This window comes from Polypterus senegalus, chromosome 18 (assembly GCF_016835505.1).
Source record: "Polypterus senegalus isolate Bchr_013 chromosome 18, ASM1683550v1, whole genome shotgun sequence".
NCBI classification, from domain to species: domain Eukaryota; kingdom Metazoa; phylum Chordata; class Cladistia; order Polypteriformes; family Polypteridae; genus Polypterus; species Polypterus senegalus.
The window spans coordinates 460,958-486,705 of NC_053171.1; the positions used below are offsets into that span (position 1 = coordinate 460,958).

The window sequence follows — 25,748 nt, forward strand, 5'->3', positions numbered from 1 at the left end:
CAAAAAGTAAATACTAATTGAAAGAGCCGGGAATCCATGAGTGAGGCGTCTTATTTTGTTTAACTCCTGCTATCAGTATATTGCATTCTGCTTGTCGCCGTTAGTTATATATATATATTTATATTTTTAGACATCAGACACTACAAGTTGCTGACGAACCCTTCTCTTCGATTGTCAGTCTGTAGCAGCGAAAAATAAAAGCAATAAGAGTTATAACAGACGTCATTGAAGTGGATCATGAGTTTGTGTAATGTTAATGAAAATGGCCAGGAGGGGTCACTAGAGAGGTGAGTGTCAAATGCTTCAAGCTTCGATCACGATTTCCGACACAATTGCTTCAAACGTTTTGATGCTTCATGAGGCTTCACTCTCCATCACTAGTGACCAGTGTTTTCTGCTAATTAACTTCTTTTGCCTTAGTTTTAATTAACTTGACTCAGGCCCCTTAATTGTTCATTTTCCCTTAATTATCAGCCAAACAATAATGAGACTCGAAACATGCCAATACAAACCATCTCACCTGTGCATGTCACACAATATCTGAAAATATCTAATAAATAAAGAAAGGTGAAGGTCTCAGTAAGGTTGATCTCTCAGGTCACCAAAACTTGTTGACATATTCTTAGAAAAACAGAAAACCAACAGTTTTGGAAATGTCTGTTATGGCAGAATGAGAGCAGCAACAAGCTGTGGAATTAAATAACGGGTTTAATTACCAGCAATAATTGGCATCTCATTAAGAAACTTTTTGGAGTTTGAAGCCCCAATTTAGCTGGTCATCTGTTGGTCCGTTTCACTTCATTTAATGAAGAAAACAATCAATTCAGATGACTGAATCCTTAAAAACAGGGCTATTCAAATGAATGTAAAAGAAGTTAATTAGCATTGAAACCTGATCACTGATAGGAAAAGGGTTAGAATAAAACCTGCAGCCACTGTGGCCCTCCAGGACTAGAGTTCGACACCCATGTTCTATACACACAAGTGTCTTTCTAAGCGATGTCCAATCGATTTAGTTTGCTACAGGTAGCCTCCAATCAAGTTTCTCAACACGTTAAGGAGACCTGAAGCAAACAGGAGGTCCAATCTGGAGTGCCACAGCAAAGGGTCTGAATACTCTAGGCATAAGAGATTTCAGTTTTCATTTTTAATAAATTTGCAAACCTTTCAGAAATCATGTGCTCACTTTGTTATTATAAGTCGATAAATTGATGGGCAAAAATGGCAAATCTATCAATTAAAAGATATCTATTTTTATCTCAGCAAATTTTGCAGAAAACAAAGTGGTCTGAATGCTCAGCTAGTAGTCTTTTTCACACACTGGGGCTGGAAAATCGTTTAGTCAGCCATTCCAATAATTGACTGGATTTTGTTCAGTTACACATACTGGGGTGAATCGAGCTTGATAGCTTTAATGCTTAAAGGTCTCTCAGAAGGTAAGAGGAGGGAATTCTGAAAGGATCAAAATGACTGTGACCACAGCGAGGACATTTTTGTGTTTTGGTCTGAAAAGGAGAAAAGAAACCTGAGAGCAACAGCAGAACAAATGTCGGATATGTTCTGCTTGTGTATTTTAATTTTTTTTTTGCACATTGTGCTTGAATCACAAATATACATTAAATATATCAACAATACCATGGATGGGAAGCTTTAGAAACCAAAGCCAAATACTAAGAAGCAAGGATGCAAGCATGCATGCATCTGCATATCTTGTGTTTCACAAAGCTGCAGAAACCTGACTTTCCACAAGATGGCACCAAACTCCCTACCACATCATCACAGCTTCACTGCCAGCAAACTGAGCCTCTGATTACCAATATGAGCTGTAAAGCAAGAGGTGCGTGACTGTGTCTGATGTTATCTGCTCTCAGAAATATGCTACGTTATCCAAACCAAAAATATCTTCAATTTACTTACACTTTACATAAATATAACTCTGAGAAATAAGTTCCAGAAAAGGATATGGTTAGACATTTGAGACTCTCATGATTTAGATACTTGCAGAAATATCTGGTACTCCAGGACATTTTGAAGGCTTTTGCAATTTTATGCATTTCTACACTAAAACTGGGAAACTCTCATAATTTATGGTATGTCGTGTTTCATGGAAAACTATAAGTTAACTAATAGTTGAAGGCAGCAGGGTGGAGTAAGAGTAGTGCTAAAAAGCAATAACACGCCAGCCTGCATGTTTTAACGATGTCCTGCACGTGGACTTATTTCCCACAACTGTGGTAAGAACAAGCATTTTGCCAATGGCTTCAGGTCACAGCCAAAGCAACACAATACATTTCTGATGTCTGAGCCAGAGGACATGACAAATGGCAAAGTTAATATTCTTCACTTTAGAAATCATGAGGAGGAGGCCAAATACCTTTTCACACTAACTGACCCAACCAGAACAACTCCTTTAAATACACACGCAGCACACTATTTGGATTAATGAATTTCCTGTTGATGTCTTAGTGGACACTCTTGTTTCTGTAAATGTAATGAACTTCCGTACTTTTCAGTCCATCCCAGATACTCCACCTCTACAACACACCACAAGGGCCTGAACAGAGAGAAAGTGAAGGACTGGAAGAGAATGGAGGGTTAAAGTGAAGAGAGAATAAAAATAGAACGGAGGAAGGATTATGGCGGAGCTGGTGCTGTAGTGGGAGTGCAGGCAGTTAGAACTGAAATGGCCCTAAGAAGAGCATGCGTATGGGTGCCTGATGGGTAGGAACGCCCCTGAGAGCAATGCAGGGGCCAGGAGTGAGCAGATGCTCTGAGATGTCTCACGGATACCTATGGGACCAGGGCTTGTGATCTGCACATGCCAAGGGAAACAGTGGGCACACATCAGTAAAGGTCAACTACGCCTGTCAGTACAGACGGTGGCACCAGAGGCTCACTTTGGTTGTTTTTTAGAAGATGGATTTCTTCTTGGGATTTTAACTTCATTTTAATGGAATATTTATTGAATATTTATTGACTTTTTAACCTCCACCTGGATGACGGTTTTCTATGAGGATTATTTATTTATGTATGATGTCATGTTTCTAACAGCTACTCACATCAGCCCTGACCCTTATGTCAGATTTTCTGTCCTTAATTTATAATCCCCAGTAAACACGGCCAATGTCCTGAACCCAAACCCTTCATCTTGTGTTTCTTGTCTTCATTATAATGTTTAATTAGTTTTGTTCCCAAAAGAATATAAGAAGAGTTTGAATACAAATGGATTACTGCAGTAAAGGTAAACGTTTCAGTATCCACAATGTGTAGCAACTAGGCGAGTGATAAAGAAGAAACGCACCTTGATGGAATTTAACCTCAGAATACACTCCAGCAGGGCTGCTGTTCACAGGGGCATTCCTGAAAAGAACAGAGAGACGTGAGGCGGATGAAAATCAGCAAACTTTGTAAAATGACAAAGTTAACACACTTACCTTTTTCTTAGTTTGGGAACGTCCACCAACTCAGAGTAAAACTTGGTTTTGATCCTGTACAATGTTACAGGTGTAGAAAGTAAAATTTTGTTTTACATAAAATATTAACATTCATATTATTTAAATAATAAAACAAAGTGTGCCGCGGTAAAATACATTCTGATTTAATGTAAGATAGCATTCTGAAATCTATAATCAAATTCAGGAAAGCAGTGAGTCCTTTAGGGTTCAATATACAAACTACACAGAACATAAGACATGTATACATCCAAAATGACTGGGATTCAAAAAGGATTTTGGATTTCAGATATTTTTGGATTTTGGAATACTTGCATGTACATAATGAGATATCTTAGGGACACCCGTGACCAGCTATATGACGAATAATGCAGATAATTCATATCATTCAACTGTTTTTATAATATGCTGACGGACTAACAGATTAAACCTCAAAAGCTGATGAATATGATGCACAGACTTTCTTTGAATTCCCTTGTAAGAGGGCTAATGCTGCGTATTTGCTCTAAAGAACATCTTCTGCTTTTTCATTAGTTTGTCAGTGAACTGGCCAACAGATTAGCATTATCTTAGTTTAAGCTTCACTCCTTCTTGCTTGCTGTGCTAGAAGCCTTTAACTGGCACTACAGTATGCTTTTGTATGGTGTGGGTGGACACATATAAAACGTAGCATATCTCTGCTAACATAAAAAGGCAATTTGCAGCAGTTTCTTGTTTTCATAATGTAATCAGAGACGTTTAGTAATCTTTTATATGCTCTGTTGCTTAGTGCACCATAGACTCTCACAGGCGGGTGGCGCTTGTCTTAGTGCATCAGCCAGTGAAGGTCTGCAGCATTTCAAGTGCATAGGTATGAGATTGATTAACATAGTCCATATATATTGTTGTTTTAGAGTGGCAGTCAAGCTGAGTTAGCGGTGCATCTACATATGCACATTTACAAAATGACTGTTATTTCAAAAGGCTTAATTGCATAGAAATAACCATATATCAGATTTTATAAATCTGATTTTTTTGGCATACACATATTTTCATACTCAAATCCAAGGAAAGTTTTATAAATGAGACCTCTGGGTGGAATTATCCATTTGTGGTGTCAAGTGAGCAATCAAAAGTTTTAGATTTTTGAGCATTTGGTGTAGGGATGCTCAGCCTATAGCACAATAATTCTCAAAATAAAAATATTTACAAGAAAGACAAAAAATAAATAAACAAAATTATATTTAACAACATCTGAGCCAGGGATAAAACCCTGGCTATTCAATAATAGTCTTATTACTTGGGTGTTAAAACCGTGTTAGCCATTATGTAGTAAATGTAGTGAGAAGTCAAACAAAATGGCACTTTATTGGCTAACTAAACAGATTACAACATACAAGCATTCAAGGCAATTTAGGCCCCTTCTTAAGGCAAGATGTAATAATAATGTAATAAGGAGCTTGAGGTTCCTCGAAAACTTGCATATTGTAATCTTTTAGTTAGCCAATAAAAGGTGCCATTTTGTTTGACTTCTCACTATAATAGTCTTAGAGAAGCAAAAAGTCAGTCATCAGATTCTCTTCGAAAAAGTATTGCATTTTAGTACCATTTAATAATCCGAGAAGTACGGTGAAAAGTGACTCTAAGGTTTCATAGGACAAAGGCCGAACTGAGGAGTTTTAAATACCCATCCATCCATCCATCCATCCTCTTCCGCTTATCCGAGGTCGGGTCGCTGGGCAGCAGCAAGCAGAGAGGCCCAGACTTCCCTCCCCGCCACTTCTTCCAGCTCTTCCGGGAGAATCCCAAAGGCGTTCCCAGGCCAGCCGGGAGACATAGTCCGTGCCGGAACACCTCACCAGGGAGGCGTCCAGGAGGCATCCTGATCAGATGCCCGAGCCACCTCATCTGACTCCTCTCGATGCGGAGGAGCAGCGGCTCTACTCTGAGCCCCTCCCGGATGACTGAGCTTCTCACCCTATCTTTAAGGGAAAGCCCAGACACCCTGCGGAGGAAACTCATTTCAGCCGCTTGTATTCGCGATCTCGTTCTTTGGTCACTACCCATAGCTCATGACCATAGGTGAGGGTAGGGCGTAGATCGACTGGTAAATTGAGAGCTTTGCCTTACGGCTCAGCTCCTTTTTCACCACGACAGACCGATGCAGAGCCCGCATCACTGCGGATGCCGCACCGATCCGCCTGTCGATCTCACGCTCCATTCTTCCCTCACTCGTGAACAAGACCCCGAGATACTTGAACTCCTCCACTTGGGGCAGGATCTCTCCCCCAACCCTGAGAGGGCACTCCACCCTTTTCGGCTGAGGACCATGCTCTCGGATTTGGAGGTGCTGATTCTCATCCCAGCCGCTTCACACTCAGCTGCGAACCGATCCAGAGAGAGCTGAAGATCACGGCCTGATGAAGCAAACAGGACAACATCATCTGCAAAAGCAGTGACCCAATCCTGAGTCCACCAAACCGGACCCCTTCAACACCCTGGCTGCGCCTAGAAATTCTGTCCATAAAAGTTATGAACAGAATCGGTGACAAAGGGCAGCCCTGGCGGAGTCCAACTCTCACTGGAAGCGGGCTCGACTTACTGCCGCAATGCGGACCAAGCTCTGACACCGTTGTACAGAGACCAACAGCTCTTATCAGGGGTCCGGTACCCCATACTCCCGAGCACCCCCACAGGATTCCCGAGGGACACGGTCGAATGCCTTTTCCAAGTCCACAAAACACATGTAGACCGGTCGGGCAAACTCCCATGCACCCTCCAGGACTCTGCTAAGGGTGAAGAGCTGGTCCACTGTTCCGCGACCAGGACGAAAACCACACTGTTCCTCCTGAATCCGAGGTTGACTATCCGACGGACCCTCCTCTCCAGAACCCCCGAATAGACTTTTCCAGGGAGGCTGAGGAGTGTGATCCCTCTATAGTTGGAACACACCCTCCGGTCCCCCTTTTTAAAGAGGGGGACCACCACCCCGGTCTGCCAATCCAGAGGCACTGTCCCCGATGTCCATGCGATGTTGCAGAGACGTGTCAACCAAGACAGTCCTACAACATCCAGAGCCTTAAGGAACTCGGGTATCTCATCCACCCCGGGCCCTGCCACCAAGGAGTTTTTGACCACCTCGGTGACTTCAGTCCCAGAGATGGGAGAGCCCACCTCAGAGTCCCCAGGCTCTGCTTCCTCATTGGAAGGCATGTTAGTGGGATTGAGGAGGTCTTGAAGTACTCCTCCCACCGACCCACAACGCCCCGAAGTGAGGTCAGCAGCGCACCATCCCCACCATATCACGGTGTTGACACTGCACTGCTTCCCCTCCTGAGGCGCGGACGGTGGACCAGAATCTCCTCGAAGCCGTCCAAAGTCGCTCTCCATGGCCTCTCCAAACTCCTCCCATGCCCGAGTTTTGCCTCAGCAACAACGAAGCCGCGTTCGCTTGGCCTGCCGGTACCTATCAGCTGCCTCCAGAGACCCACAGGACAAAAAGTCCTATAGGACTCCTTCTTCAGCTTGACGGCATCCTCACCGCGGTGTCCACCAACGGGTTCGGGGATTGCCGCCACGACAGGCACCGACCACCTTGCGGCCACAGCTCCCGTCAGCCGCCTCAACAATAGAGGCACGGAACATGGCCCATTCGGACTCAATGTCCCCACCTCCCTCGGGACGTGGTTGAAGTTCTGCCGGAGGTGGGAGTTGAAGCTACTTCTGACAGGGGACTCTGCCAGCCGTTCCCAGCAGACCCTCACAACACGTTTGGGCCTACCAGGTCTGACCGGCATCTTCCCCACCATGAAGCCAACTCACCACCAGGTGGTGATCAGTTGACAGCTCCGCCCCTCTCTTCACCCGAGTGTCCAAGACATATGGCGCAAGTCCGGCGACCACGACCACAAAGTCGATCATCGACCTGAGGCCTAGGGTGTCCTGGTGCCAAGTGCACATATGAACACCCTTATGCTTGAACATGGTGTTCGTATGGACAATCCATGACGAGCACAGAAGTCCAATAACAAAACACCGCTCGGGTTCAGATCGGGGCCATTCCTCCCAATCACGCCCTTCCAGGTCTCACTGTCATTGCCCACGTGAGCATTGAAGTCTCCCAGCAAAACGAGGGAATCCCAGAAGGTATGCCCTCTAGCAACCCCTCAGAGACTCCAAAAGGGTGGATACTCCAAACTGCTGTTCGCGCATATGCACAAACAACAGTCAGGACCCTTCCTCCCACCCGAAGGCGGAGGGAGGCCACCCTCTCGTCCACCGGGGTAAACCCCAATGCACAGGCTCCAAGTGGGGGCAATAAGTATGCCCACACCTGCTCGGCGCCTCTCACGGGGGCAACTCCAGAGTGGTAGAGAGTCCAGCCCCTCTCAAGGAGATTGGTTCCAGAGTCCAAGCTGTGCGCCGAGGTGAGTCCGACTATATCTAGCGGAACCTCTCGACCTCGCGCACTAGCTCAGGCTCCTTCCCTTCAGAGGTGACATTCCACGTCCCAAGAGCCAGTTTCTGTAGCCGAGGATCAGACCGCCAAGGTCCCCGCCTCGCCACCACCCAACTCACACTGCACCCAACCTCCTTGGCCCCTCCCATAGGTGGTGAGCCCATGGGGAGGAGGACCCACGTTACCTCTTGGGCTGTGCCCGCCGAGCCCCATGGGTGCAGGCCCGCCACCAGGCGCCGCCATCGAGCCCCACCTCCAGGCCTGGCTCCAGAGGGGGCCCGTGACCAGCGTCGGGCAAGGGAAAGCGTTGTCCAAAGTTTTTCTTCATTGGAGGTTTGTTGAACCGCTCTTTGTCTCATCCCTCACCTAGGACCAGTTTGCCTTGGGTGGCCCTACCAGGGGCATAAAGCCCCGGACAACATAGCTCCTAGGATCATTGGGACACGCAAACCCTCCACCACGATAAGGTGGACGGTTCAAGGAGGAGGTTTTAAATACCATCACTAATAAAGGCGTCAAGATAGCACAGCTTTCAGAAAACATCCCTAGTCACCGGAGAATCGTGTCTCAAAGTCCCAAGCTCAAAATAGTGGTGATCATCAAAAACAAATGGTTAATAATAAATGAATGAATATTACTGATTACGTTGATAACAAAATGAAGGTAAACTAATAAACCTCAAGACATAACGGATCTAGAAAAAATAAACCAGCTGTCAAAAAAAAAAATCTTTATATTAATCAAAAATGAATAAACGTACAGTATGTCCCATTCATGACACCTATGGCTGACAGTTGTCAAGTCTGACACAAATATAAAGGTGAAGGTGCTCTATAATACTACAGTTTGCTTTATATCTGCCCACATAGCAAAGAATCAAAGGTTTAGGTTTAATATGAAAAGCAAAGCGTTTACCACGATATTATTAAATGTAAATGGAACCTGAGAAGTTTTTAACTTGAGTTCTAGTCTTCTTTTTCTTTTGTTAGCTTGAACATGGCTTTGCTTACATTTTATCCAAGTATATTGACTCTTGTGTAATTGTTTATTTAGCTGATACATGCATTTATCGAGTGACAAAGTGGCATGGTGGTTAATGTTATGCCAGCATATTGCATTCAGATCCAGTGTTTTCCATGTAGAATTTATAAATTCTCGCATTTCTGTCTGAGTTTTCCTTTCAAGTAGTTTGTTTTTCTTATTTCATCCTCAGATAAATGCTGATAAGGCTGAATGGACATTCCAGATTGGACCTGTGTGTATCGGAGTATGCAAGACCTGGAGTTGTGGTGAAGTGACCCCTCGCCAGCTCAACCAGAGTGCACTGCGGCCTCCTGGAGTGGATTAAGCAAGAAAATGTTATGTGTCTGACTATGTCTGCAAATGTTGTCCTTCAATACTTGCAAATCTGCCTAAACACTCTGAGCCGCCTGTATTTAGTGAAAAATATCAGAAGAATAAATAAAATTTATTTTTCACCCTCGTCATTTAATGCCTCCATCTGGACAGCCCCTCCGCCTGGGTTATTCACATCCATTCTTTTATCTTTTCTCCTACAAGAAACATAAATAGAAATAAAGTCAGACTGCATTTTAGAACACACAGAGGACAAGAGAAGGTTATGTTTGTCATCTACCAAAATTACAAATGACTCTTCTTATTTTTAGCCTCTTTATTTCACCAGAATTCTAAACAGACCAATCAGACTCTATTTGATATTAATGTCTGTAACCACAAGAGCTTGTTGTTTTCAGACAGACCTCAATGGGCTTCTTCAAAGTTTAAAATATTCAGACCTCTCATGGTTCTCATTTCCTAACACTCTGCAAAGTAAAGTCAGAAATTCTGCAAAAGCCAATGCATTCAAATGTAAAACAAGATAAGCTGCATGCATTTTGGTAGCAAACAGACACCAGCAGATAGTGGAGGAGAATTGTGAGTAAATCCCCAAAGTGGTATTATTCAGGGAATTAGTTAGGTAGCAGACTTATACTATGAAATCTAATCAGAAAGTAACAAACAGGAGCTCATTTACTAACCATCATATACATGGAGTTCTGAGCGCCTTAGCAAATGTTTAATTCTAGGAATGCATTGATATTTATCCTTATAAAATAACTAAAATTAGGTGTGGACAATTGTAAGGACACAAGAAACATCGAGGCAGTGCCAGTTGAGTCACCTTTTTAATCACATGTAAATAATCTCAAACAAAAGAACACTCGATGGTGTACACAGATAATGGAAGTAAAATAAAGAGGAGTCTTCTTGACATCTTCAATGAAAATCAGCTCAGTAGAGCGGACCATCTTTGGTATCTCTGCTGCTCACAGTTTAGGTTCCTATATGAGACACCATTCATAGGGGTGTCTGCTCTTTGTAGCCCTCCGCCATAAGGGCGGGGTCAATTGCCCTCAGTGGGCGTCTCCTTGCTGCTATGGGTGACAAAGAGGCAACAATTTTAGCAAATGAGCCCCTTTTGCCCCAGGGTGGTATTGCTTACTTTCCTGGAATGTGATCCTCGGACACTGAACCTGACGTGAGCTTAAACAGTTTATGTTTGGTGCGATAGTGGCCTGGGTGGCTAAAAGGGTGCAGCACTAAATATTGTGCCACCATACTGCTCAAGAATTTGTGTAATAATTCTTTCAATTATTGTCTGTTAGGATTTAACCATAGCTTAATCTCTTGTTTTTTTTTTTATTTTGTATCATATTGTCACACATGGGCACCTGATCTATCACCTACCTTGCTCAAGCAAGGCATGCAATAACCGCTGGGACAACAGGGGGTGCCAAAGCTAACCATATCTTCTCTTATGTTTTCCCTTTCTCAGAGAACTCACTCAAGTAAGCCCCGCCCCTTAAGGTCGGGACAGTCTAAAGGTGAGAGCTCATGGAGGTAATGGTCTCAGATAATGGAACTTAGTCCCACATACACGAACTTCCCAATGCAGACCTGCTGGAGAGAGCTGATTATTTAGAAAAGCCATTGAGGCTAACAAGGCACTTATTATGCCTGTTTTCAGTTGAGCCACCACACACTCATTTTTGTTCTTTCTTTTGGATGATTGTACTAAACGGGGTGGCCTGGTTGGCACACCAAATTCTCTGGTCTTTACTTACTGCCGTCACCCTTATTTTCTTTGTATTTGTTGATTGCTATGAAAATCAAACTGAATTGAACACAGACGCCACGCCGTCAGTCACTTTAAAAATGTAAAGCTGCCATTAACTAATTATACACAACTTTGGAATGTAGTAGAAAACTGAAGTGTCCAAAAGAAAGAGGCAGACAGAAATAGAATACGTAACATCTTTAGTCAGATGACATTAACTCAGTGATCCCAATTGACCTTGAAGATGAAAACTCACCTGGCCGTTTTACTCTCAAAGCACGGCAAACCTGCAGTATGAACAAAAGACAAAAAGGATTTTGAGGTGTCCCGTAACATCCAAGAAATCTAAAACCCCTTCACAAAGGGCCAGCCAAATGGACACACTGGTTTTACTGCTAAGTATGCACTTTACTGTTGAAGAACACAATAAACATGGAGATCAGCTGAGGTAAGACCTGCATGAATATGGATTGGGAAACGTTACACCCAGATTCTGCCTACCTGTCCTTTAGTATCTCCTACAATCACCTCTTCTTTATATCTTACTACTAGGAACTCCTGACTAAAAAGACCCTTCCACCTACCCGACCCATAGAATAGTTATTTTTATTGAAACTCAATGTCTTAGTGTCTCTTGAAAACAAGTTTCATGTTAACTTACTGAGAAAAAGGGACACAACAACGTAAACAGCACCCCTCTGTAGGGCCTGAGGGTTATGTGCTGTCCACTCACCTCGAGTCTTGTGATATACCGAAGAGCAGAAGCATCAAAAGAAACAGAGAGGATCCAACACTGCCTAAAATAATAGGGAGATGGGACACTGGAGAGACAGAAAAATCACAAGGTCACTGTGTGGACACGCTTTGTATTTTATATACAGTAACCAAATATTCATCTCACATTGACAGTCTTGCATTTATGTACAGTCATATGAAAAAGTTTGGGAACCCCTCTCAACCTGCATAATAATTGACTCTCCTTTCAACAAAAAGATAACAGTGGTATGTCTTTCATTTCCTAGGAACATCTGAGTACTGGGGTGTTTTCCGAACAAAGATTTTAGTGAAGCAGTAGTTAATTGTATGAAATTAAATCAAATGTGAAAATCTGGCTGTGCAAAAATTTGGGTCCCTTTGTAACGTTGCTGATCTGAATACCTGTAACTGCTCAATGCTGATTACTTACAACACCAAATTGGTTGGATGAGATCGTTAAGTCTTGAACTTCATAGACAGGAGTGTCCAATCATGAGATATAACGGTATTTAAGATGGTCAATTGCAAGTTGTGCTTCCTTCCCTTTGACTCTCCTCTGAAGAGTGACAGACAGCATGGGGTCCTCAGCAACTCTCAAAAAGATCTGAACACAAAGATTGTTGAGTCTCCTGGTTTAGGGCAAGGCTACAAAAGCCATCTTAAAGGTTTAAACTGTCAGTTTCAACTGTAAGGAATGGAATCAGGAAATGGAAGGCCACAGGCACAGTTGCTATTAAACCAACCCAAGTCTGGTAGGCCAAGAAAATACAGGAGCGGCATATGTGCAGGATTGTGAGAATGGTTACTGACAACCCACAGATCACCTCCAAAGACCTGCAAGAACATCTTGCTGCAGATGGTGTATCTGTACATTGTTCTACAATTCAGTGTAATTTACACAAAGAACATCTGTATGGCAGGGTGATGAAAAGAAGCACTTTCTGCACTCACGCCACAAACAGAGTAGCTTGTTGTATCAAATGCTCATTTAGGCAAACCAGATTCATTTTGGAACAAAGTGGTTTGGACAGATGAGACAAAGATGGAGTTATTTGGTCAGAAAAAAAGCACTTTGCATGGAAGAAGAACACCTCATTCCGAGAAAAACACCTGCTACCTCCTGTCAAATTTGGTGGAGGATCCATCATGCTGTGGGGCTGTTTGGCTAGTTCAGGGACTGGGACCCTTGTTAAAGTCAAGGGTCGGATGAATTCAACCCAATATCAACAAATTCTTCAGGATAATGTTCAAGCATCAGTGACAAAGTTGAAGTTACAATGACCATGACCCAAAACACAGATCGAAATGTACAAAGGTATTCATGCAGAGGGAGAATACAATGTTCTGGAATGGCCGTCACAGTCCCCTGACTTGAATATCATCGCAAATCTATGGGATGATTTGAAGCAGGCTGTCCATCAAATTGAACTGAACTGAGAGATTTTGTATGGAAGAATGGTCAAAAAACCTTCATCCAGAATTCAGACACTCATCAAAGGCTACAGGAGGTATCTAGAGGCTGTTAGATTTGCAAAAGGAGGCTCAACTAAGTATTGATGTCATATCTCTGTTGGGGTGTCCAAATTTATGGACCTGTCTAATTTTGTTATGATGCAAATTGCATATTTTCTGTTAATCCAATAAATTTAATGTCACTGCTGAAATCCTACTGTTTCCATAAGGCATGTCATATATTAAAAGTTGCTACTTTGAAAGGAAAAATCCTAAGAATTAAGAGGGGTTCCCAAACTTTTCATATGTCTGTATTTAGCTGATGCTTTCTTCCATAGCAACTTTAGAATCATTTTCTACACTTTTTATTTACATTTTGATATATTTTGGATTTTGAAGTTTTAATATTATTTCAGGTTTTCCTTCAATGAAAAACAAACCTCTGAGGACTAATTCCACCTATAAAGGGTACCTTCAGCTAATTTAGGTCACGGCAAATGACAAGAGATAAATAAACTAAGACAGGCGTGACAGCAAACAGAAAAAACGAAAGCAGAAAATTAATTAGAGACAAAGAGGACCGTAAAGAACAACCCAGTCCATTGGATACACTGGGTCACTCAATGGCACTCCTTTTGATGGCAGTATAGTCGATAAACGCATTTCACATTACACTGCTTATCATTATCTCAACTGCTCAATAAATGCTACTCTTTATTTTTTTCTTTTTAGTCTCTATTCTCTGCAAGTCATAATATGAAAATATTGACTTAAAGATAGTGAATAACAACTAATATGTGTTCTTTGCAACAGTTATAAATGGATGCATATTATTTACACAGTAAAGCAAGAGTTATGTAAGCTCAATTTATCACAGATTAGCCAAAACCTATTAAAACATCAGCCCCACATAGAAGTGGATAAAGATGAAGAAAAGGAGGAAGAATAAGAAGCTTAACTATAGGCTTAAATTACAGTAAATTGTTTCTTTAAAAAGATGGAGTTTTAGGTGAACTTAAAGAATAGGGAACCCTAATTGACACTGTAGTGGGGTATAAAAATTGAAACAATATTTCATCTGTGTTTTATTTTTGAGAAAATGTAGTTTTCAAGTGAATAAACTGTGTAACCAAGACTATAGTGCTAGTATTGTCACATAACAGAAAACTAGCATAGCTATTAAAAGCTCAACAATGACATCATACTGTTAGGACAGATGTGGGAGGTGTAGTGGACGGCTGGGGCCCTTGCCCGCTGGGATGCCCCACGCTGAAAGGACTGGGGGAGGAAGCATGTCCAGAGCATTAACTCCCCCAGAGTACTAAATGGCAGCCCTCCTGGGTTGCAGTGGTGCCTCAGAGGGCCATGGGAGGTGGACTTTGATACAGCCCTGTTGGGATCCATGGGCTGCCAGAGGTGTTGCACCCGGGTGCCTTATAAATTACTCCTAGACCCAGAGTCGGGAGGAGGGAGACAAAGCTTTCAGGAGGAGTGGAGGAGAAAATAAAGAGAGAGAAGAAGAGTATTGTGTTGTGTTGTGACAGTGTTGTAGTGGTGGGAAACAGGTGTAGGCATTTCCAACAGGATGAAAAATAAAAAATGTGTGCCTTGAACTTGTGTCCTACGCCTGTCTGTGGAAGGTTTAGGTGGCAGTGTGCCCGCCTGATGGTCCACAGGGGTATGGGGTTACAGTTTGTCAGACACAGGTGAATGATGACAAGTATGAGAGAACTTTAGAAAGGGATCCACTAGATCTGCTATTCTTTTGAACCATCGGTTAAACAGATTGAGAGGAATAAAATGTATGTTAACACAGCATTGAGTTCTGTGAGGCAAATAGACATGCTAATACACAGAACTCTAAGTCAAATATATAATTATGCAGAAAACATTAGGAAGTGGTTACCTATTGTGTTTGGGGACTTTGGGGTCATTTAATTTGTACCTCATAATTAGCTTAAAGTGACCTAGGTTTACAGAAGAGTAAGACCAAGGGTAAATTCTCAGTCATCCATTTTGGCTAATCTCAGTTACTAACAAAAGCCAACAAACCACGGTATAAGACAAAGCATCAATTTGTGAGAGGCAGACATACGTTCAGCTGTGGAGGGAGACATAAGTGAAACAGAAAATGTGCCTGCTTATGGAAGAATGATGCGGGTTTTTAATATGAAAACACCATGAGTGCTGTGCAAAGGTAAATTATGGCGATGAACTGGAAACAACATACTCTCAAGGAAGAATGTGCAGCACTAGCTATAAAATGAAAATGTGCAAGCGGGCCAAGCCTGCTTCATTATGGCACATCTTTTTAACACTAGAATTACCAGAGCCTCGAAAAACTTCGTAATTCCGTCCCACCTTAAATTGCTTCTTAAATCCCTTCACACCTCTCACCAGCGTCCTTTGTCTTCTAAATGTGCTGATAAAGAAAGCTTGGAGCAGCCGGCTATTCCATCCCCCACCAATTTAGAACGTACGAACTTCAGCTTGATTGAGTATCTGGGAGTGAAGTGGAGTTTTAGAGTGGAAATAATAGATCGTTATTTGGAACACACGCATTTCATGTCTGTTCCGTTTCTACAGTAATCTGTGTCAACACATTGTTAAAACAGAAACGTTTTTATATTCTAGTAGTAGATGACAAAATGTAGGCATAAACTATATAATGTATGAAGCCTTAAGTCCAAATAGCAAAGAAATTGTGTTATTCTTGTGATCTATTATTTCCACTCTAAAACTCCACTTCACTCCCAGATACTCAATCAAGGCATGAGCTGAGAGAAGTTCGTGCACGCTCTAAATTGGGTGGTGGGATGGAATAGCCGCTGCTCCAAGCTTCTCTTTATCAGCACATTTAGAAGACAAAGGATGCTGGCGGAGAGGTGTGAAGGGATTTAAGCGATTTAAGGTGGGACAGAATTACGAGTTTTTTCGTAGGCTCTGGTAATTTAGTGTTAAGGAACACCTTGGTTGAATTAAAGAGAATACACAGTTTTCTATCTCCTGGTCATACTGAGGCATAGCTTGCTGTTTCAGACACTGATTTGAATCATTCAGGCTGAATCTTTTTTTCTACTTTTGACTTCTACCATTTAATGACTGGATTCTCTGCAAATAAACTTAATTATTTACATTTTACATTTATATAGCACTTTTCTCACTACCAAAGCGCTCCACACAGGGAGGACCCGAAGCGAACCCACAATCTCCTTACTGCAAAGCAGCAGCACTACCACTGCATTAAGTAATGATTAAATGAAAAGTAGCAATATTTCCTTACTGAAACTTGTCTTGTTTATTGATATAATCTGCCCCAGTGTGCGTGTTTGAGTGATTCGTAATTTGTTTAGCTCTTTCAAAGGTAGCAATCTGGCCTTTTGTAGTGTGTCTTCTGATGCTGGTTTAGGTGCTCGCTGTACTCATTTTGTTAGAATTGTGCAGCCATTTCAGTGGCAACGAAATTTAATTAAAACCTGCTAAGGTTTTGAAACAGGTCTCTATTGATCTGTTTGATTTGTGCAACTTTCAGGGTACAATAAGACTGCTGCAGAATGTACAGTAAGCATCTCTGTGGACCCCAGGTAGGAAGGAAGTTCCCTTGGGCAGCAATAGGCCTTTGGCGCCTGTAAAGCTATTCTTGCTTTGCACTGTTTTGAAGGAGTGACAAGTAGATGTCATGGGTTCTATGTGCAAATCAATGCTAATAATTTAGTTATTTAACATGTTAACTTGTCCACCAACATAAAAAAAGAACCTTCATGGACCCTGTTGTGATGTGAGATTTTACATATAACTCGATAAATATTTTGTATGTCTTTATTTGTAATTTAGGCAAAGCAATGTAATTTAGTGTTACTTTGGTGAGAGGCATTCGTGTTTACAACTCAAGGAATGGATCTCTTTGAATTTTATGACAGGATTTGGGGTGTGCTTTAAACTAGTTTAGCAAGTGTTTCTCTGCTAAAGTCTTTCAACCTCCCAAGGAAGCCAGGTTACTTTAACATATGGTCTTGTGGGGTGGTAGGTTTAAAGATGTCATATTTCCCCATTGATCTGAAGTATGGCTGTTTGGAATTGGCTTGATCAGAAGCTTTTAAGCACCATGATGTCCTATTGGCTCTAGGAGTTGGACAGAACATCTATAAATGTACGTGCTTAACCTCACAATCTCTCTCTTGCTAACCTGTGATGATGAAGACAACACAATGAAGAGCACAGTTAAGTAGCCATTTTGAGCAGACATGTGGCTGAAAGCTGAGCACTAATGATGCCTTAACTGGAGACACTTAAGTAACTACAAGTCTGTGTGCCACCTGAACTACATATCACCATTTAATCAGGTTGTATGGTTGCCAATATTCAAATGTACTTTGCATTTTGTTATTATTTATGAATATCATCAGTAATACATTATTTTATGTGTAACTTAACTTCTGCTTGTATTTTTACTTCATCAAATTGCCTAAAGTTATAGATATAGAAGAGAAGGTGGGATAAGTTATATAGAATAATACCTTAAACGGTGGTAAGTCTGTGAGATTAGGCATACTGAAAAGGCTACCTATTTATAATACAATAGGAAAGTAGAACAATATATTACTTTACCAAGATAAAACAGAACCCTTTACAACCCCAAACAGGAACAAAAATAGATTAACGATTCCAACAAAATGAAGATAAGCAACTAAACATGCCTGGTTAATTATGAAATATTTCAGGGTTACTAAACTTTCTAGAAATCAAGTTTTATTTCAGGTCTTCTGCTAGCAATGAAAAGCCAGGCAAGACAACCCCTTTATTGGCTAATTGAACCGATTCCAATGTGCAGGCTTTCAAGACAACTGAGGTCCCTTCTTCAGGCAGGTTGTAATCAATATCTTCTGGTAGAAATCTAAAGTGGTGAATGTTTCACCTTACCTTGCACTTTAGTGTCTGTTTCATTGCTACACTTTATGGCCAAACATCTGTGGACACTTGACTGTCATATCTACGGTATATGAGCTTGTTGGACAACCCAGTCCAAAGCCAAGGGCATTAATATGGTATTACCACTCTAATGCAGCTATAACAGCCTGCACTCTTCTGGGAAAGCTCCCCATACATATTTTAGAGTGTGTCTGTGCAAACTGGTGTCCATTCAGCCAGAGTATTTGTGAGGTTTGGTGCTGATGTTGAAGACCTTCGTTACAATTGGCATTGCAGTTTATCCAAAGGTGTTTAGTAGGTTTAAGGTCAGGGTTCTGTACAGGCCACTTGAGTTATCTCCAGTAACCTTTATGGACCTGACTTTGTGTACAGGGCTCAGTCATCCTGGAACGAAAAATTCCTTCCTCAAACTGTTGCCACAAAGTAGGAAGCCAACAATTGTCTAAAATGCTTTTGAATGCTACGTTACCCTTCACTGGAATCAAGGGGCTCGGGCTCAAACACTGGCATTATCTGTGTTACAGTAGGCACTATGCAGTCCAGGAGGTAGTGTTCTCCTGGTACCACCGAACTGAGATTTGTCCATCAGACTGTCAGATAGCGAAGTGTGATTCATCAATTCAGAGAACATGTTTTCACTGCTCAAGAATGTCTGTCATTGTGTATTGTGTTCTTAAGCTTGTGTGCAGTTACTCAGACATGGAAACTCATTTCCTGAAGCTCTCAACATCAATTATTGCCTTTTGATGTTGCTTCTGCAAGCAGTTTGGAGTTCTGTTGTGAGTGATGCTGCAAAGGAGAGATGGTTTGTAAATGCCATGTATTTCTGCACTTTTCAGCCCTACTCTGTGATGTGGTTCACCACTTTGGCTGAGCTGCTGTTGCTCCTCGAAGCTTTCAGTTCACAATAATGGCACTTACAGTTGCCCGGGGCAGATCTAGCATTGCAGAAATTTCATGTACTGACTTGTGACAAATGAGGCAACTGATTTCAGTGCCATGTTTAAAGGCATTGAGCTCTTCAATACAACCCAGTGTTTGTCAATGAAGATCGCATGGCTATGTGCTTGATTTGATCCACCTGTTAAAATGGTTGTGGCTGAAACACTCAAAAATGTGGTTTGGTGTCCACATATTGTGGACCATATAGTGTATATCATTTTTCCCTTCTGGCAATTCTACAGCATACATGTAGCTACCAGTATGATTTTTAACAGCCCACTAGACGCTAAACACTGGAGGGTCACTGCTGTCTTTCCAGTCACATTATTTTTAAGAAGATGAAGGCAGGTGTTGAGACAGAGCTTTGGTTCATTTTTCATGCAAGCTAAAATTGCCCAATAACCTAATATGCAAATAAGTTTGAGATAATTGGAGGTCGCTTAGGAACCCTTTATGGAAATTACACACAGAGGATGATCAGTCTAAGAACTGAACCAATGCCCTGAAGCTGCAAGGCAGTATGGCTAAGAGGTTCATACCACGTAGTTTTATCATAATATTGTGAACTGACAAATGTGCTCTGAGATATTTTTCTGGTAAGCAAGACACAATTTAGTAATTTAGTTATATTCACTAACCATAACGCCAGAGATTGGCATACATTTTGCATGTTGATTAGCATATGAAAGTAGGAATTTCAATGTAGATACTCTGTACCTATGACAACAATGTCCCCATTAACCAGTAAATGTGCAAGTTAAGTGAACAGAGCCTCCCACCTTCATAGACCTGTTATGAGATGATACCAAACTCACAGCATAGCTGAAAAAAGAGCATCAAAAATATAAGTGTGTGTGAAGGAGAGGAAAGAGGAAACCAGCTGATGTTTATCTCGGGTCATTCAAGTCTGGCTGTTCAGTCTGTAAAGGAACAGATGGTGTGAAGACACAAAGACAGAACAATCGACTAAATAGCTTCTCACTTCTTATCGTATAACTAATTTGAACTCAGGGTATCAACAAAACACCAAAAACTTCACCTGTTGCACTCAATAGGCTTGTCTTAGCAAGTTGGCTTCTTCTTTATATAAATCCGATTTTTACTTTGTTAAATGACAGAGTGTGGTGTCGTTGTGGTTAGCATTTCAGCTCCAGTGGAGTAGACTTGACTTTTTGCTGAACATCCTCATGTTATCCTCATGTCTGGGTGAGTTTTCTATGGGTATTTTGGCTTTCCCCACATATTCCAAAAATGTGCAAGTTCGAGTGACTCTTAACTGGCTCAATATCAGGGGGTATGAGTGAGCGTGCCCCCCGGTCAACTACTTTAATACATAACAAGGGTGTCAGTCATTCTGCATGTAATATTTTCAAAGCTCACTGAATTTATGATCTTTGAAGTAAATGTAAACGGATGGATCTGGGCTTTAATCGGTCATATGCCTATATCATAGTGTAGAAAAGAAATCCACCAATTTATTTATATTATTCTTCATTGCAAACTGTTTTATCTACCAAGGAAATCTGTATTTGGTGTTTACATTGAAGCTTATATTCCCTCAAGGAGGGCTTCACAAAATGAGAAGTGAATTAAAAGGATAAACAGAAACTCAGCAGCACAATATAACTGAACACTAAAGAGAAGGGAAGAGAAGATGGGGACTGTGTGCGTCACTTTTCAGTTGTGCTCAGAGGTCGTTTTCTGTCAAATTTCAAACGAGTTAAGACGAAAACTGCCACACCTTCAAAGAGCTTTCCTTGAAACAAAGAGCACCTACATATGTGGAGACCCCAATGAAGAATGACCACTGACCACTCCTGACCTTCTTGTAGTCACACACAAACCTTTAACAGTCTGAGTAACAGCTAACTGCGCTGTGAGCGATGAGGAGGATCATCTCTGCAGGTGTCATACTAGTATGCTCCACTGTCAGACTGAGTCACAGACTGGATGGTGTAAGTGTGCCCAGTGACATCTTTATTAGATTCCACCATGTATGCCACATTCCCTCTGTACCACTGATACCTCCAGCCAGTAAAGGTGCTTTCAGTGCTGCAGTCCATGGCCACCGTGTTCCAACGTTCACAAAATTAACAGGTGCAGCACAAGAATGTGACGATTTTCTGTGTGTTATGAAGGGCGAGTGAATAGTGGTGTACATATATGGAGTGTAGTAAAAGCAGTGTCAGTGGCCATTAAGAACTGGTGAGTGCTTCATCACATGTTCCCTGTTAGAGCATCTGTTAAATCTAAATCTTTATATGAGCTGCAAAGAATATTTTATATGAAACATGTTTCAATGAAGAAGAATTCCTTGTCGTATCACTGGTTATAAGTAGTTTGATAAATTTCAGTCTCTTGCTGAAGGGCATGTTTGTTGGACCATTGAGAACTGTAAGAATGACAGGAAATATCCAAAGGCTGAGACTAACTGTAGACAATCAGCACAATGTCAGTCAGTAACATTAAATATTTCAAACTACACAGTTCAACGTGGTATTCTACAAGATTTATCCTATCACCTTATAAAATATGATTAGTGCATGCATTTCTAAGGAACAATAGGTCTACTTTTGTAACTCAGCATATTGCATTGTTAAATGAAAAGTGGGGTATGGTGAACTTTTGCAAACCCATTTAGAAAAACGTATTGCTAAGGGTGGAGCACATTTCAAAAGAGTTATTTATTTCTAAATAATGTTATTGAAGGCAAAAGTAAATCAACTGCATTGATTTTTTTTTTGACTACTTTACTCCTTATCCATTGTCATAAATTAAGTAAATAAGTTACGTGGTGTTTCATACAATTCTTTTCTAAATCATCATATATTTGCACCGCACCATAAAAATTTTATTCACTAAACTTTACAAAGTCTTACATCAAATATTGACACTGGTAGTGATGACCCTCAGGAATCTTTTCCCTGTTTTGAATGATAATGTTTGTTTTATTAACAATACATTTCTTTGCACTTTTCCTTGTAATAATATTCACATAATAAACACATTTGACACGCTACTGTTATTTGTCTATTTAAGGCTCCAGTGTTATTATGGTAATAATCCTCTTCTTAGGTCTCAGTAGGAGTACCGATTTCCTTTTGGGTCCTCAGATTAAGGAGCCGAAGAACCCTGAGGTAAATAAATTAAAATGCAAGTCAGTTAAAACCAAGACATCAGTCTGGTCCACTAGCAGCAGTAAATGGATAGCAATGGAGAAAATGGCTGAAATGAAAACCTGTAGCCATTATAGCTCTCCAGGATCTGAGGTTGATACCCCTGACTTAGGTGAAGGTCACATCACATGTCTGAAGCCCACCATGCAGCACTACAGAATATTCTGAATGACTTATACTTTTTCTTATCTTAATGTCATTGGAAAGAAAAGTAAATGGCAGAAGTCAGGACAACAGTGAGAAAGACAGAGACAGACACACAGATAGTGGAGAGACGCCTGCACTCACCTCTCACGGTCACCTGCACTCGCTCACTTGTTTTCTTCTCAGTCTTCTTCCCTTCTTCCTCCACCTCACACCAGTAACTGCCGGACTTCTCTGGTCGAGCTGAAGGAATTGTGAACTCCGACTCTGAAGCTCTTTGACTCACAGGTTCCTCGTCTCTGTAGAATTTGTATCTCAGTTGTGTCCCCTGCAATAGACTCTCAGACTGACACCTCAGGGTCACACTGTCCCCTTGCCACAATGTGGTACTGGGGTGGACTGTCAGGGAGGGCTTGGTGAACAGCTCTGTGGAGATTAAGAGAGGAGAAAACAATAAACAGGATATGTAACTGAAATAATCATGAAAATTACACAATTAAAAAAATAAAAATAAACTTTAATGTTGATGTCTGACTCAACAAAATTGCCTGCTGTATGAGTCTGACCTTCACTGCCCTGAGTAAAACCAAAGAAAAAAACTTTCATAAGTAGAAAGTGCAATTTATAACAAAAACTTAGTGGCTTTGGTGATTTTAATCACATACTTTTGGTATCCTATACTTGCCACATTAGAGTACTTATCAAGTATCACTTTAAAAATGCATGTATTTGATTTTATTTTCTAAAATTAAAAAAGTAACCTGAATTTATTTGTACAGATCAAAAAACACGCCTTCCGCCACTTGGCTCTGGTTCAGCTCTTAACTGTCAAGTCTTCTGTTCTGAGTTTACGTGTCCATTATGTGTTTGTGTGAATTTCCTTCAGCGTATCACGTCAATCTGCATTGTTATGGTGGGCTGGCGTCCCTTCCAGAGCTGATTTCTGCGCTGCCCCCCAATATTAATGTTCACTCCCTGAAGCTTTGGGCTGGGGAAGCAGAAATGAATGAATGAGTTAATTAATGAAATGTTTGCACTCTCGTTTTCTTTTCCTAATGTGTTGAAAACATTTTTCTTTAACACTGAAAACCTCACATTAGTAATGTCTGAAGATGACGTGTTCCTCTCTACCGCACATGTCGCTACTGACCCATTAAATGAGCTCCACTTGTGAGATGTTATGTTGAGAGAATCAGAGTCAGAGTGAAAAAATAGGAATTTAAAAGTGACTAAATTTAAGAAAAGGATAAAAATAAATACCAGCCAGATATTGTAAAGAATACACAGATTAATTAATTTACAATTCATATTTCCATTGTAGTGCAATCCACATTTAATCACTTTCTACAAAAAAGCAGATTTTATCATTTCTGATTGTATGTATGTTTTTGAATTTTTTTTTTTTTTTCAGTTTTCTTAATTAAATGTGCAGTAAACATTCACTCGTTCATTTATTAAGGTGTTTTATTCCATTCTGTTAGGTGTACAGACCTCATTACAGCAACATCACTGATGAGGCAGGACGGACCCCCATACAAGACACCAGTGCATTACAGGGCAAACATTCACACACACTCGGTCATTCCTTCTGAACTGACTTAATCCAGTTTTAAAGTTATGGTGAGTTGTGGCCTCTCAGCACAATCAGGGCTAATTAACTACTCAGGACTGGGAGGATGCCAGTCCATTATAAACACTGACTTTCAACAAGCAAACTGACCAAATCTCTATAATGTGAAAGGATTAGTGTGGCCACTCCTGACCTTCTGTAATCACACACTCACCTTTAACACTCAGAGTAACAGCATTACTGTTCTGTAAGTGATGAGTAGGATCATTTCTGTCAGCTTTGCACCAGTATGCTCCACTGTCAGACTGAGTCACAGACTGGATGGTGTATGTTTGTCCAGTGACATCTTTAATTGGACTCCCCTGTATGTCACATTCCCTCTGTACCACTTATACCTCCAGCCAGTAAAGCTGCTTTCAATTCTACAGTCCATGGCCACCGTGTCTCCAATGTACACCACGTCTCTCTGACTTGGCAGTGTCAGTGTGGCCTTTGGGTGATCTGCAGAGAAAAAGAAACAAGAAGGTCAGGTTGTGTTAGTCTGGTGTGAACACACGTCAGGCCATCCAGTCCACTATTTAAATCCTCGTTTGCATCTACATTGTACTTTTTGTTCACGAGAGCATTTTCTGAAAGTGGTGAATTTAACAATATTTTAGTAAACATAATAGTGTTTTGCACAATGTTGCACAATAAGGTGGCTTATACAACATATAAGAGTCATTTGGGATTTGTTCTACTTTTTTAATGATTAAACATTTATTAATTTATTTTCCAGCTGTTTTATTCCATTCCATTGGGGAAATGGACCCTATTTAAGCAGAATCACTCAGTAGGCAGGATGGACCCCGTACAAGACACCAGTACATCACAGGACATTCAGTCACACACACACACACACACACACAGAGGCTCTCTTTCTTCCATTCACCAAATCCCTGAATTTTCTTAGTCCAGTTTTAATGTTATGGTGAGCTTTAGCCTCTCAGTGCCATCAGGGCTAATTCAGTACTCAGGGCTTTTGGGGTTATGGGAGGACAGTGCATTTTAGGGTACACGGACTTTCAACAAGCAAACTGACCAAATCTCTAGAAAGTGTGAGGATTACTGTGACCATTTGTGACCTTCCCGTAGTCACACGCTCACTGTTAACAATCAGAGGATTAGGGAATAAGTAAGAAATAAAAATCACAGAAATGGTGAACAGATCAGGACTGACACCTGAGCCCCTCGAGATCTGGAGAAGAAGCACCAGCCATTGTGCCACCAGTCCTTTAGTCAGGTCTTTCAGATTTATTGCAGGCATCATCAATTTCACTTTTCAAAAGACAGGGAGGCTTCTTTACAGTTGACCAGTACCCTGGAGTTTTTAAATTGCAACTCAAATGAATGTTCATTAAAATGTGTTTTAAACTTGATACTCAGCTGATTTGTCTAAATAGTAAGCTGATTCACAATATGTAGAAGATGCTGCTGTCTCGATCAGAAGGGATGAGCCTGGAGCTGCCGGATTTGAACAAACTGATGTTTATTTGCCACAGCAACACCAACATGTGGGTGACGAGGCCATCAACTCAGGTGGCACTTTGTTAAGGGTTGTATTTTCATATAACAGAATGTTTATTAACTTAGTGAAGTAACAATACTGTAGTGGCCAGGGAAGACAGAGGTCTTCATCCAGGTACAGTATCTTCATGTTCACATGTCGCTGTTACACACAGCTCAGTTGTCCTAGTTGTCACGCATAGCAGCAGAGGAGGACAGTTGGTTA

The 25,748-nt window shown here is 41.2% G+C and overlaps 1 protein-coding gene across 1 annotated transcript in view; it reads right to left on the reverse strand.

Annotated features, from left to right (window-relative positions):
* The window catches only part of LOC120519041 (carcinoembryonic antigen-related cell adhesion molecule 1-like), a 214,814-nt gene extending 189,578 nt beyond the window's left edge, over window positions 1-25,236 (reverse strand). Inside the window, exons 1-4 of the mRNA XM_039742119.1 lie at window positions 25,197-25,236; window positions 24,417-24,478; window positions 24,192-24,357; window positions 22,552-22,833 (exon numbers count right to left, since the gene is read on the reverse strand). Coding sequence (XP_039598053.1) covers window positions 22,552-22,833; window positions 24,192-24,357; window positions 24,417-24,478; window positions 25,197-25,236 — 550 coding nt within the window. The remainder of the gene's footprint in view (window positions 1-22,551; window positions 22,834-24,191; window positions 24,358-24,416; window positions 24,479-25,196) is intronic.
* Between the last annotated feature and the right edge of the window lie 512 nt (window positions 25,237-25,748).